Source organism: Puma concolor, chromosome C1 (assembly GCF_028749965.1).
Source record: "Puma concolor isolate L17-30 chromosome C1, mPumCon1.1.hap2, whole genome shotgun sequence".
Taxonomy (NCBI): domain Eukaryota; kingdom Metazoa; phylum Chordata; class Mammalia; order Carnivora; family Felidae; genus Puma; species Puma concolor.
Window position 1 is genome coordinate 156,602,345 of NC_141674.1, and position 15,270 is coordinate 156,617,614.

Genomic DNA, 15,270 nt, shown 5'->3' on the forward strand with positions numbered 1-15,270 from the left:
GAAAAATGATAAATATTTGGGAAAATATAAAATATATAAAGCTAATTACCAAAACCAGGAAATAGCCCAATTGTCCATGAAGTGAATAGACAGAAAAATAAAAACTGGCATATCATATAATAGAACACAGTCCGACAATAAATAATAAAAAAATGAACTACTGGTATGCATAAGGAGGACTAAGTCCAAAAATATTATGATGAGTGAAAGAAGCCTGTCAGAAAATACTACAAACTACATGATCCACTTTATATGAAGTGCCAGAACAAACAAAACTAATCTCTAGGGGCGGAATAGGAACTGACTGAGAGGGATGATGGAACTTTCTGGGGTGATAGCAATGTTCAACAGCCTATTAGGACTTCAGAGTACACAGGCATACACATTTGTGACTACTGATCAAACGACACCCTTAAAATTTGTGCATTTTACTTGGTTTTACCTTTATTTTTTTTTTTTCAACGTTTTTTTATTTATTTTTGGGACAGAGAGAGACAGAGCATGAACGGGGGAGGGGCAGAGAGAGAGGGAGACACAGAATCGGAAACAGGCTCCAGGCTCTGAGCCATCAGCCCAGAGCCTGACGCGGGGCTCGAACTCACGGACCGCGAGATCGTGACCTGGCTGAAGCCGGACGCTTAACCGACTGCGCCACCCAGGCGCCCCTTGGTTTTACCTTTAAAAAGCCCATAAACAAATACTGGGTTCTAGTTAAATATATGAATTATGAAGTGTTTATGCGTGAGGCCTGCTGGTATTTGCAACTTATTTTGAAAGACAATATGAAAATGTGAAGAATTGATGGATAGTTTGAGGAATGCATAAATAGATAAATGATAAACTAAATATTATAAAATGGCAATTGAAGACTCTAGGTTCTAGGTGTGTGAATGCTCATTATACAGTTCTGTCAATTTTCCTATATGTTGGAAATATTTTATAATAAAAGTTTGGGAAAAAGTTTGGTTTTGGGGCTAGATTATCTGGATTCAAACCTGGGCTTTAGAATTTTCTGCGACCTTGAGCAAGGTACTTAACCCCTCCATTCCTCAGTTCCTCAACCATAAATGTAAACAGTAAGTGCTTACTTCATAGGGTAATGTGAGCATTGAAAGAGTTAATAAGTATAAAGTACATAGAACAGTGCCTGCCAGGTACTACACAATAAATACTAGGTATTACTATTTTCGTCCTTTAAAGTATGGTATTTTTATGTTTAACCATCTTTTTTTTTAACATTTATTTATTCATTTAGAGAGAGAGAGAGAAACAGAGACAGAGAACAAGTGGGGGAGGGGTAGAGAGAAGAGTGCGACACAGAATCTGAAGCAGGCTCCAGCTTCTGAGTTGTCAGCACAGAGCCCGACCCGGGTCTCGAACCCAAGGACAGTAAGATCATGACTTGAGCCAAAGTTGAACACTTAACCGACTGAGCCACCCAGGTGCCCCTATGTTTAACCATCTTTTTAATTGAAATTATGGCCCTATTTCCTGGAATTTATAAAAAGAATATGCAGAATGTCACCTAATTTCTTACTGATAAATCAAAGAGATGATAATATTCAATTATAATAATTGCAGTACCATGTCATCCTTAAATAATTTTTCAAACAAAAGGAGTTCCAGTTTTTACATTTTCTTTTGCTTTATTTATTTAATCTCCTTTATCATCAGACTTCTAGATTTTATTTGTGCTGCTTACAAGTTATTTGCTTCTCTCTGCTTTCTCTTCTAACAATTGCCTCTAGCTTGTTAGGTATAAACACCATACTAATCGACTGTGAGGGGGCAGCCCAAGATCTCCAATGGAGAAAGAAAATCAACCTTACTTTAAGTGTTCTGGCACTTCACGGGGCGCCTGGGTGGCTCAGTCGGTTGAGTGTCCAACTTCGGCTCAGGTCATGATTTTGTGGTTTGCGGGTTCGAGCCCCGCGTCAGGTTCTGTGCTGGCGGCTCAGAGCCTGCAGCCTGCTTCGGATTCTGTGTCTCCCTCTCTCTCTGCCCCTCCCCCACTCACACTCTGTCTCTCTCTTCTTCAAAGGTAAATAAACATTAAATTAAAAAAAATAAAATAAAATAAATGTTCTGGCACTTCATAAACCTTCTCCCTCCTCCCTATCCCTAAGCGTCATTGTTTTCTTATCCTGAGATATAGCTGAAAGGGTTGAAATTGATGAAGGTTGACTCCTGGATAAATAAGGCAGAACACACATCTTTTTAGATTCCCAGATTCCATGCAGGTTTAGAAGAAGCTGATGGTATTTCTCTTTACCATAAGTATAATCTAAAACATGTCACAATTGTTACCCAATGACTTAATGTCCCAAGGGTATAACTATTTCAATGTGGGAGGACTAATTGGAAGGCAGCTTGCTGGACAGACCTACCATGTGATGGAAAATAGCCATTTACTCCTGTAAGCATGCAAGCTCTAGTCTCCAAAATTGGCTCAGGCTTTGCTCCATTTATTGCATAACTAATTTATATTCCTGGATTCTTCTTGTATTTATATCTCTTTACTCCAGTGTGATGATCACTTTCTTTATTCCAACTATTTTTCTTGCCCTGTTATTGTTTTACTCTTTCCTGACTTAAATGACTTCAGATTTATGGCTCTCATCTTTTTATCATCTGTGGTTGGGTTCTGCCCAGAGTTCAGCCAGTTTTGGCTAAGGCTCCTCAATATGTGTGTCTGATCCAGGGTTGACCTACTGGGTCCCCCTTCTGGGCTTTTGGTGGCTTCAGACTTACTGATTGCTCACCTCCATCCTTCCTTAGTTCCCTTGCCCTCATCCCTCTCAGATCCCTGGAGTACATTATTGGAATATGTTCTCTTGCAGAAAGAACTATGTTATTGTTTTTATTTGTACTTCTACATTTTAATATTTTAATTTCAGATATATGGAAAAAATGAACTTTAATTTTTTTAAAAGGTTGTTCTTCATTTTTATATGTCATATAGGGCAGTACATTTAACCATGGTGTTTCTTTTTGACATAATTTATTTAGCAATCATTTGTGGAACATATGCTTATTAAGTGCCAACACTGGAACTACTGATAAAATACAGTCACTGAATTTAAGGACAATGAGAGACAGACTTTTAAACAAATAAGAAGCAAGTCATCTTGGTCATCTCTGAAAACTAAGCTTTAAGAGCAACAAGGACTAAAAATCATCTTCAACATGTCAAAGTTTCCAATAATCTCAGAACAATTAATGTCTCTCTTCTTGAGGGAGGATAAATCTAGGACATTAAGCTTCAGAACGATACAATCAATATACACAATAGAACTAGAAGTTCATAACAGTGTCAGATAATAAACTTTCCCTATTTCCATCTGATTGCAGAGCTATGAAGAACAATGAACAGAAGGAAAACTTAGCGACAGTTGAAATACCAGGAAGGGATGCAGTTGACTAGGAATAGGATGCCACTATGCCAGTGATAAAGTCAATAGAAAGCGAGGTTGCCAGGAACACAAAAATGAAGTTGGTTTTGCCTCAAATATTCCCAACTGAGTCTTGCAGGACAAGAAAGGTTTTGGTTTCCTACCAGTGAGTCTGGGAAAGGGGTCTAACCCAACATTCTAAACCACTCTATGTCCCAGATGTCTCCAGATGTTCTCAAAACTTCTACTGCTTTGTGAAATTAGCTTCTAGAGTTTCTGAATTATCCCTTGTTACTCCAACAAAATGAGAAAGTTGTAAAGGAGCCAGGATCTTCCTAGAATTGTATTTATAGTGAACCCAATCTGTCATATTCTTGACCAAAAATTTCTGACCAGAGCCCATTACAGCTCAACAATTGAGAGAAAAATATGCTTTGTTCCTTCCCAGAGGAATGCAAAGGGGCTCTGTTATGCAACCAGACTCTATAACTTGCCTTTAATACTGAAGTCCTTGATGCATCTGGCTCCCCCAATATGCAAGACCTGATTTCCTTGTGTTTAAAAAAAATTCAAACTGGCACTCTCCTTGGAGCTCTTGGGAACACTCACAACTAGCTGATCTCCATGAATATCCTCTTAGTCTGCATGAAACTGTTACATCCCCATGAACCTTCACTGTTGCCCACTTTTTGAGCAGTAGAACTAAGCTCGTAAATCCACAAACTATGCCCCAAATCTGTAACCAGATGGAAGAGTTCAAAACCAGTTGTTTTGTATGGCCCACCATAGTCTGCTCTGGGTTAGCTTGAGATAGGCACAAGACCTTCAACAATGTACCAGACCTCGGGCAGCTGACTAGGTAAGGTAGTCAAATCTGCAGTTCACAAATACTGGGGCTTCTGAGAGGACAGAGACGGTGAGAGGATGGTGGTGCTAAGAGTTGTAAGGAAAGAAAATCCTCTTAATGCAGTTGATTTGAATTATACCAGTCTTTCACTGCATGTTAGAAATCTCCTGGTGCTAATATTGAAAATCTAGGAGGCAGCAACCCAACCCGAACAGATAATTTCAGAATACCTTGGGCGTGGGCCTCTTGAGATGAATCTAATGCAGCTTGCTAGACAAAAAGATTCTCTTTTGGCATATACCCAAGCTTCTTCCACCCACCTTTATAAAGCAAGCAGAGACATTACATTTTGGGGGATTGTTTTTTCTTGTCTGAATTCCTAACTACGAGAGGTGGAGAATATACTAGAATTGCTGAGGCAAATACCTGCTTTAGAACATAACTTCTCCAGAAGATCCACATATTTTTCACTTCTTTGGGCACCTTTTCCCCCCTCATCTCTAAAATAGTCCTCATTCTCTGGATGCCTATTTGGTAATGATCTTACCAGATGTTGTCATTTTGTCACAGAGGTCCTGGTGTAAAACAGCTCTGATGTTTGAAATCAAAGAAATGCAGCTGTGACATCCACCTTATCTTACTTCCAGTTCCTTCCAAGATAATTTCCAATACATCTGATCTCATATTTAAGTAGCATGGCCATAAGTCACAGTTTGCGGGACAGTTTGGATTCATGTTTAGTGTTGAGAGCTAATTATTAATAGCACTCTCTTTCCTTTTCCAAAGCATCTTTAATTGCATGATGAATGACACAGCCATCCAAGAAGTGAGCCAATGCTCAGCCTCTTTATCTGAGTTCCTAGGGAAGAGGCTATATGGAGAATATTGTATATCGGCAACTGCAGCTGTGTCGTCTCAGAGACAATGAAGGACAGCCAAGAAAGGGGTGCCAGATGTTTTTCCTCTCTCCTTATTTCATTCCCTTTTGCTTCCCCGCCCCTTAGTTTGATTCCCTGAGTGGAGCCTGACAGGCATGCAGTCAGGCTGGGCAGACAGATTCTGCACATGTAGGAGGGGAATTCCCAGGACAGCCACAGCTTTCTTACCTTTTTCCTACCTTAGGGAATGGAAAGCACAGCATCTAAATAATCAACCTCTATGCTTTCTGGGAAGCTGGAGCTGATCCTAGGGATGAGCTAGGTTAGCTTTGCCAAAGAGAATTATGAAATGTTCCACTCTATACTAGATGATAGATATTTATTTACTCTCCTAATATATTTACTAAAAGATTTAGAGTAGCTTACAAGAATGTAGGCCATATAGCAAGATAATATAAATGAAGAAAAATGAGGCAAAAATAAAAACAGGACAGTAGATCCACAGAGTAAGGATAATATCCCAAATGCCAATTTTACTCTGACATGAAATAGGAAATAAAGGGTAAAAAGACTTCTCGCTTAGTTTCCAAAGTATTTTCAAACAATTATGCTCTCAATCAGACATAGACAATGCATCGAGGCTATTGTGCCAATGACATTCAGATAGCTCTAAAAAAAAAAGTAACAAGAGTAATGACAAGACTGATAAATTAACTTGAGACTGGAAGGTACTGCATGCATAAGTGAAGGAGACAGAGTTGATGTGATCATTAAACAGAATCTATATTGTTGAAAACATAGGAAGCATACCTGCTTTGGTGACATGACCAATTTAGGTTGACATTTTTGTTCACTGAAACCACTTAAATGCACTTCATATATACATTATGGCTTATATTTCATCCTTCCCACATTCTATAATGACTCAGAGCTAAATTCTCTGGTGCCGAGCCTTTTCCCTTAGAGCTTTCTATGACCTTTCTTTTTCTCCAGAGTTTAGAACTTAAATGATATTACAGGCATTGATTTTTTTTTCTTATGGAGAATACAAAAATAATATCATTGTCTTTTAGGAAGCCGAAAGCTATGAGGAAAGATGACTGAAGCTCATGAAATTCTGATATATATGGATAAAAATTAAAAGAACCAATTATGTTTACAGTAAAGCTCTAGAAGACATCACTGAGACTCTTCTTAACAGATGCAACCTCGATATGGAAGCGATGTACACCCTCATACAGTTTACCTGAGAGTGTAAACAAGCATTTTTTTCTGTTTAGCAATAGTTTCTAAAATAAAGTTGCATGTGCTCTTTGGCCCAGCAATTAAGTTGTCTTATGAATATTCTTGTTGAAGTTTGAGATGTCACATTTGCAAAGATGTTAATCGCAACACCTTAGGGTGGACAATCAAATAGTCCACCCTAAGGAGCTAAAACCATGAATTTCAGTATGCTGCTATATAGAACACTATTTAGTAATAATGAAGAATGAGATATGTCTGTGCTCGTATGAAAATATTTCCAAAATAGATTACTAAAAAACTTAATGTTGAAAATGGCTTTCATTGTTCGCCTTTGAATAAAGTATTTTATAAGAATTATATGCATACTGTTATATATGCTAGTGTGTGTATGTTTCCCCTCTGGAGAAAGTAAGCTGTTACATCTGTGGAAAGGGGTTGAAAAAATTTCAGGGGATTTTGTCATATTTCTATCCTACCTGAACATAGTTTACCACGTATATGTATTACCAAAATCCAGAGATGGAGACTTTACACACTGAAGGCTCAGGAATAAAGGACAGATTGATCAGAGTGGCACCAAACCACCTGGAATTTTGTAGCTGTCTCTTCATCTTGACTTAAGCTTACTTGGTTTACTGCTTTGGGATCATTTTTCCACTTGAGCTTCTTACTTCCTTAGTTGTGATTACCTTACTCCTTCTCTTTTACCTCTCCCTAGCATACAGTTTATCTTGCCAGACTTAATTGACTTTTTCTCCTTTGTCCTTGGACCTGAAATCTTCCTGTAGCTCTGCTTTGCTCCCAGGTCAGCCTATTTTGGCTTCAATATATCTACTTAATTCTGGACTCCACTCCTTCTGACAAATTCAGCCAACTATTCCTAGAACATATCATCTTGCAGAGGAAAATTGTAAATAAGTAACTTTCTCAAAAACATAAGTATTGCCATTTTGTTTTGGTAATATTCCTTAAGAATTTTATTCTTAAGGAATAAAGGCATTTTTTCTTTTATTTATATTTCTTAATATTCCTTTCTTAATATTTCTTAATATTCCTTATATTTATATTTCTTAATATTCCTTAAGAATTTTATTCTTAAGGAATCCAGGCATTCTTCTGGATTCAAAAGCTAGGAAAACAGCTTTGTAAATAAATGAGCACCACCAAAAATCCCAGCAGACAGGTCCCATCTCTCCTTAAATAAAAATTTCTCTTTTGAGAACTGAATTCCCCCCAGATCTAGTAAACTTGGATTCTAGTAATGGTTCATTAAAATAACCAGGGCCTGGGGTCCTTGTAAGTGTCTTCCTTCCAGACAGGAGGAGTGCAGGGTGGTACAACTTAAACTGAAGAGAAGAAATCTGGAAAAAAAAATGTCATGACAAAATCTGAGCATCTGGTCTCAAATTCACTTACCTGAATCAGCCCAAAGTAAGCTCAGTGGACATTTGAAAGCCCTGAGGAGATTCAGGACAGTAAGTCACTGTGTAAGATGGAGTTTCACCAGGCTGAGCCATTATGACTAGCAATGGAGAGGGGGAAGGCTTCCAGGAACATGAAGGAAAGCTGCCTGGTTTTAAGTATGCTCACTTGAGCTTCTCTATGGCAACCTCATGGTTCACAAGCATGGTTCACTTATTTCTATGGATACAACAATAACTTCCAAGCTGTGCCTGTCCAGCCCACCAAAACAAGCACGTTGGGGAAAGGCCAGAATCTTTACAAAACTAATTGTTCTTGTGACCCTAGTCAGTCAGACCCTTGACCAGAAGAAACTGGCCAGAGGCCATTTAAGAGCTCAGGAAGGAAGAATGAATTCTTGCCCTTGCTAGAGTAATACAAAGGAGAGATTGTTATGCATGTAACTTCTATAGTCATCAGCAATCCTGAGAACTTTTGGGCTATGGTTTTAGATGTGACCAGATCTGTGAAACGCAAAATTAAAAAAAAAAAAATTCCCCAACTGGTACATTCACTGGAACGCTGGAGGCCTCTTAGAATTGGCCACTTGCCTCTGCTCCTGATCACTCTGCAAGAGTTGGTCTGCATTTCCAGGATCTACTCCCACCCCAAAACTATTCCAGCTTTTCAAATGTAGAATCTAGCACAAAGATACCCAATCCCTTTTCAAATTGGACAGCAACTTTGAAACATGTTAGGGTGAGACTAATATGGACCAGAACCAAAGTTCTAGCCTGTAATCAGGTGCTTGGACCCTGCAACCTCTGGGAGAACTCCAAGAATCAGAGACTGGTGGATCAGGAGCCTCACTCTGGCATTTGAAGTAGAAGGGAAGAAATATTCTACTCAGTACTATATATTCAATCAGGAACTATGGCCCCCAAATCAGCATCTTCTGGTTCTAGTTTAAAACCAAATGCTCTGTCTTAATCTCAGACTTTTAAAAGTCATAATTTCTCTGGCCTGGGCAGTGGGGAGCAGTTAGGGGGTGAGGCGGAGATTTTGTTTAATGCTGATAGTCAGTCTGGCACCTAGCTGGCATACAATCAAAGCTGTCCACAGACTGGTTATCCTCAGCTAGCAATAAGTTGAGTCAATTCAGTCAGAAATACTGCATATACAACAGGGATAACTGTTTGCCAGACAGAGGAGAGATCTCCCGTCAGCATGGAGTACAACTAGAATAAGCCTGATTTATAAATAGAAATGAATGAACAAATAACATGGAAATCATGATCCCAGTTGGGTCAAGAGATACTGACCAGATGAAAAACATTCCTACAAGCCCTCACATGAAAATGTTTTCTTTAGCCTTAAAGGTTTCCTCTTGCAGCATTGTGGAGGTGCGGGCTTACTTGCCTGGCCTTGGTTAGCCGACACTAATAGAAGAGAAAGGGGCCAACTCCAGGAAAAATGAGATTTGTCTGTATAAATTCATATGGTGGGTGACTGCATTGCTGATAGTTAGTCAGCATGGGTGGAGCTTACAGATGTCCTCTCACAACTGACCAAATGATGTTGGTTATTGAAAATGGTAGGACCAGACTCCCAGAAATCAAGAACGTCCTTTTTATACAAATGCCTCCACCATAAGCTTTCAAGACAGAGTCTTGGTAGATATAGGGTTGTCGGTCAGTCTCTGAGTACTCTGGTTGTGGTGTAGATCCTGTCATAATGAGATCTAGGGCTGAGGCATATTAGGATACTTCCTCCCTAAGTAAGGTTGTTTTCATTTCCAGAGTGCTTCATCCTACCTGGGCAAAATTAGTGGGAGTGTATATCAACTACCCTACAGACCCTTTCCCACAGGAGGTTGTAAGACAGAATGCCCAGTTCCTAGGTGCTTGTTTGGTTCTACCTTCTGATCTCTAGTGGAGACTTATGGACAGCAGCAGGTTCTGGGGCCTGCCTATATCATCTGGGGTCTATAGGTCCCTTTTCCTGAGCCTATACCCAGTTTCAGGTTTTATAATTTTCAAACACATCGATGGGAAAGAAGGGGCTCACAGTACCTCTTACCTGAGTCCAGGATTATAATGAACCCCAGCAGTTAAGAATAGAATATTGTACCTAAACTTTCACTTCTCCTATATTAATTATTGGACCAAATAAATTCAGCAATATCCAATATACTTACATCCCAAGGAAGTAAGACCACATACCTAACATAAAATTTAAAACTAAAAAGAGGAGGGTAACACATATTTTGAGAATATTTGAAAGTATTTAAATATGAATTGTTAACCATGGCACACAATTTTTTGAGGATAGAGTCTCATGTTTTAGAATATACTTTAAACTGTAGAAGTGAGAGATCAGGACCTGGAGAGATCAAGATCTGGATTTGAATTTCTTTTCCTTTAGTGCATTGTAGTGAGGCTGTCAAAGATCCTTTTATGTTTATATTGAACTAGACATAAAATGAGAGCTAGAATAGTGAAGTGGATAAAAACACAAAAATGATCCCTTATACAAGCAACAGTTACACATGATATTATATTCACAAAACCTTAATGTAATTTGTGTCATTTAGTCCTTAACAGGATATGCAAGTTTTTGATGTGTCATTTACAAATAAGAAGAATAAAGCTTAATCAAAAGTTAAATAACTCTTTTCATTTTTGAAAATGAAAATTCATCTTTATCATTCTAAATCTTAAAGTCTTCTTCATTGGACCTTTAGCTCATTTTTGATTAGCCAAGTAACCTCAACAAATTACCTATGGGTCTTATCTTTATTTGTAAAACTAGCAGCTGGACTGTAGAAACTTTAATTAGGGCTGGAAAATGGCAGGTGCATAGGACTCTATTTATTATAGGGCCCAGATTCCTTTTTTTTTTTTTTTTTTTTTCCTTCTGCCATAAGCTATTCTCCTGAACAAGAGCCAGGAAGAAAAGTATCCACAAAAAGTACCACCCAGCCTTTTCATTTCAAGACAGTTTTCTGACCAATATCCAAATTTGACTCCATCATTTCCATTAATAAAGGGAGCATATCCACATGGTTTTATTGTTTTTCCTGCTTTCACCAGTATCCTAAGTATCCGAGGCAACATACAACCAGAGTCACAATGAATACATCATCACTTCTAGAAGAAAACCTCTAGAAAGTATGTATTTTATAGACCTAAACAAGGCAACAACAACAATGACGACAACAACAAACCTGTTGATACAAACAATACCAAAATGTCAAGCCATTTAAACTGGGCACACCATTTCCCATTTTCTATTTTTCTTTATTTTTAATTTTTTTTATCTATGCCTCTAATTTTATACTGTTGATTCATACGTGAAAAGCACCAATCTTAAAATCACTAAGTTACTTAAAATAAGAGACAAGATTCCTTCGAAGTATACTCCATCCTGTGTAAGCTTTTATTCCTTCCATTCCATCATTGTGTCATGGAACCTAAAAGTCATTGCCATTATGACTAAAATTTTACACTAACAGAGCATCTGGGCTTCCGAAGCTTACCTGGTGGATGAGAAAAACTGACCACATACACAATGCAGAGTAAACATCCGCAGACCACTGCTGCTCTTGAAGTAGCTTGCTTAATTCAGGTCCAGAATCTAAATTTACTGCTGAAGACCCTAAGGGTGTGTATGGGGTGGGGCGGGCTGGGGGCGGGCTGGGGGTGGGTGGTAAAGGCTGGCAGCAGATGGCCGCAATCACCATCCCGGGGGTTGGGCACTGAGCAAGAAAAGGGACTTACTTGCTACCATGTGTCTGGTCGCCAACAGCACCTGAGGGAGCCCTGAGAAGCAGAACTGGCTGGCTGGATCTCTTTTCTCCTTCTGGGCTTGTTTTTCATCCAGGATCACTCTGGCTTCCTGAGTTCTGGTTGCTCAGGAGGTGCTGCTAAGCTGGCGTTTGCCCTCACCGGCTGATGCTACTCAAGCCACGACGGCTCCTTAGTAAATGGGCCCCACTGACTTGCCAGCTAGAAACTGCGTCTCTGGGGCGGCTGCTCAGCCACAGATCCAGAGACCCCTCCTGGCCAGATGCGCAGTGGAGCAGCGCCTGCCGCCTTGAAGCTGTTTTTGTGTCCTTCCCACTCCTCCCTCCCCTCTCCGAGCCAAGCCACCCTCTCCCCCGCCCTCATTCCCAGGCCGGTGCGAGACTTCCTCCAGAGCGGACGTGGGCGGGGTGATGGAGACAGAGACCAGCAGCCGCCACTGCTGAGGCCAGAACAGCAGGCAGCTGCTGAACATCTCCTCCGCAGCTGCCAGAGAACGGAGGGGGCGAGACGAGGGAATCGCTGAGGAGGGGGAGGAGAGAGAGTTCTGCGAGGGCAGGAAGGATGGAGAGAGGAGGCAGGGCGGGATGCAGCTTTGACTGTGGAGCGGTGGGAATAGGAGGGAGGAGAGGGCCGGGGAAGAGAGGAAGGGGAACAACTCAAGTTTTAGCCTTTGGGTGCTTTCTCTCTCGCCTTGCCCAGGAGAGCTTGTCAGGGGCAATTATCAGCCTGCATTCAAATCTGAACTTTGCTTAGGTGTGGGGGTGGACGGGGGTGGGGGGGGGGGGAGGTAGCTGTTTAGGAAAGCGTGGCTTGGAGCTAACCACAACCTCACTCTAGATTTCTTTCCCACTCTGGTGATGTGAGATACGAAGGGCAGAGGAAAACATTATGCATACCTGGAAAAACTGGTGTGCAACAGTGAAGTCTGGGGGTGAAGGGAAAAGGTGTTGGACCTTCTTTCCCAAGTGGACTTTGGAAACTTTGCTATGCCATAGAACGTTCATTTTATAACCCGGTCTTGTTTGAAAATGGTGAAGTTTCCTTAAAAAAGAAAGAAAGAAAGAAAGAAAGAAAGAAAGAAAGAAAGAAAGAAAGAAAGAAAGAAAGAAAGAAAGAAGGAAGGAAGGAAGGAAGGAAGGAAGGAAGGAAGGAAGGAAAGGAAGGAAGGAAGGAAGGAAGGAAGGAAGGAAGGAAGGAAGGAAGGAAGGAAGGAGGAAGGAAGGAAGGAAGGAAGGAAGGAAGGAAGGAAGGAAGGAAGGAAAGGAAGGAAGGAAGGAAGGAAGGAAGGAAGGAAGGAAGGAAGGAAGGAAGAAAGAAAGATTTCTACAACACACCAAGAAAAGATAACAAAAATGAGGAAAAGGGAAAAGAAATCATGTATGCTTCTAAGAGGCTCCAAGTTTATATTCCAACGTGTGGGACAGAGGGGCAAAGTAGAACTAAACTAACATTGGTTCTGTGCAAATCATGTCAGAGACTGCATGTTTCATCCACGATTCACAGAAGAGGCCTTGTGACATGTACTTTCCTGGTTTAAATTTTACACGTTATAAAAAATTTCAAACATAAACAAAAATACAAGGAATATATAATAAACTCCTATGTACTCATCACTCTGCCTCAATCACTGTGCCTCAACTATTGTCAACATGTAGCCAATCTTGTTTTATCTATACTTGCCCTCCAACCTTGGTTTAGCTTCAAAGTAGTCCAGACATCATATCATTTTGTCCAAAATTATATCAACATAAGCTTCTGAATAAAAACTTTTAAAATACAACCCACCCTCAAATACAATCCAATACTATTATCATACCTAAAAATTAACAATTACTTCATAGTGTCAAACATCCACTTGATTTCTTTTTAGTAGACAATGTACAGATTACCATCTTCTCTTTCCCACACTTTGTGATGACAGTACAAGTGAATTTTCTAATGCATAGACGTTTCCTTTGGGGTAACCCAACTTATGTATTCCTTTCACCCAGGAAAATCTATGCATATTTCAGTACATTCAAACATAAGAAACATTTAACAAATTTAATAATAAATATTTTAAAGCTTAAATAAGATACTTGACATAAACTGCTTTGTATAATGCATAGTGAACAGTCAACTAATCTCATGATGTTGTACAAACCAATAAGAGAAACAAGAGACAAATAGAAGGGAAACTAATGATGTTGGATTTATCTTCTGAGTTGGGCAATCATTTTTTGTTGTTGTACTGGAGCAAATCTGTTGCCACCATTGTTAGATAATATTGCTAAGTTGAGTTGACATATTTTGGCAATTATTATGCTCCTAATAATGAGTTGATGAGATTCTTTTGAATTGTTTAGCAAGGGGAAGCTGTTTGTTTTCCACACTTCTTCCTTAAGAACCTTATAATCATGTTTTCTAAGCTGTGTTTCCTAAGTATGTATTTAGAAGGTGGAAGCTCCAGACCTGCATATCCTGCCTTATCAAGAAAAACCTGCTTTATCACACTACACTTGAACCTGATCGGCCCCTAGGGGAATTATTTTCCTTGGAGCTACTTAAGTGGGGGCTGTTTTTTCTAACCTCAAAGACGTCAGTGTCAGGAGTGTGGATGAGACTCTTATTTTTATTCTGATTCCACATCACCATATCCCGGGTTGGTAAAACCTTAAGCAATTCTTCCAAAATGCAAACGAATCAAAATTCCTCTCTTGAACATATGTTCTCTACGTGTGCCATCTTTTTCTTCTTCTCGTCTAGCATTCATCTTTTAACTTTATGGGAATTCTTATTTATTACGGATTTACTTTCTGGTTGACAGTCTCTCTTTTATCCAGACTCTTAGTATTGTTAATAACTTTCCCATCCATTTGGATGCCAACAACATTTGGATGAAACTTCTAATAGTCTAGCTTCTGATTTCTTCCCTAACAGATGATCTTTTTCTCCACTCCATCTCAGCTATAATTTCCACATTTTGAATCTTCTCATAGCTAGCAACTGGTTTGTTTTTCTCCATAACACTTATCTAGCATGCTAAATATCAATTGCTTATTTGTTTATTTTCTGTTTTATTCTATCAGAATGAATGCTGCATGTCAATTCTTGCTTGTCCCCTGCTATGAGGTAGCACTTAGAACACACGCTGTAATATAGTATGTAGCCAGTAAATTTGCTAAAGGAATGAGCAGCAAGCATGCCTCTAATTCACTATGTGCTTCTCAAAACAATGTAGTGATTCATCATAGAAATAGATCATAGAGCACACATAATATGAATAACATGACAATTGTTTATTGATCTGCTTTCATTTTGCCTAAACTCTGGTACTTATATTCTTTAATGGTTTTGTCATCTATAGGTATGAAAATTTCCCCTGGCTGTAGAATCTTGATATAAATTACAGGCCTCCCTGAAAGGAAATAGTTAAAACAAGAAAGTGCAATTATATCTATGGGGAATACCAGGGCACTCAAAGAAATAAAACACTCAGCATCAAAGAGGTACTAGACATTGGTTTGGGATTGTTGTCAAAATCCAGGTTTAGAGATCTTTCAGGATGAATATAATGTAAATCATATTGTAGAAAATGTCTCCCTGAATCATTTGAATTGTAAAGATCTTAAGAAATTTTTTTAGCAAATACTAGTTAGCTTTCTACGTGTCATGTGCAATATCATAGGCAAATACCTAGAATCATTTTTGTTTTAGTCAGT

General features: G+C 39.3%; 1 protein-coding gene across 4 annotated transcripts in view; it reads right to left on the reverse strand.

The window, feature by feature from the left end:
• SCN7A (sodium voltage-gated channel alpha subunit 7) overlaps positions 1-11,874 on the reverse strand; it is an 80,521-nt gene extending 68,647 nt beyond the window's left edge. Inside the window, exon 1 of one of the 4 annotated variants that reach the window (XM_086718810.1) lies at positions 11,543-11,874. In XM_086718810.1, coding sequence (XP_086574936.1) covers positions 11,543-11,552 — 10 coding nt within the window. In that variant the 5' untranslated portion in view covers positions 11,553-11,874. Of the gene's footprint in view, positions 1-1,829; positions 2,020-7,778; positions 11,164-11,301; positions 11,436-11,542 lie in introns of those variants that run through there. The other 3 variants (XM_086718811.1, XM_086718812.1, XM_086718813.1) reach the window with 3 other exon arrangements.
• Between the last annotated feature and the right edge of the window lie 3,396 nt (positions 11,875-15,270).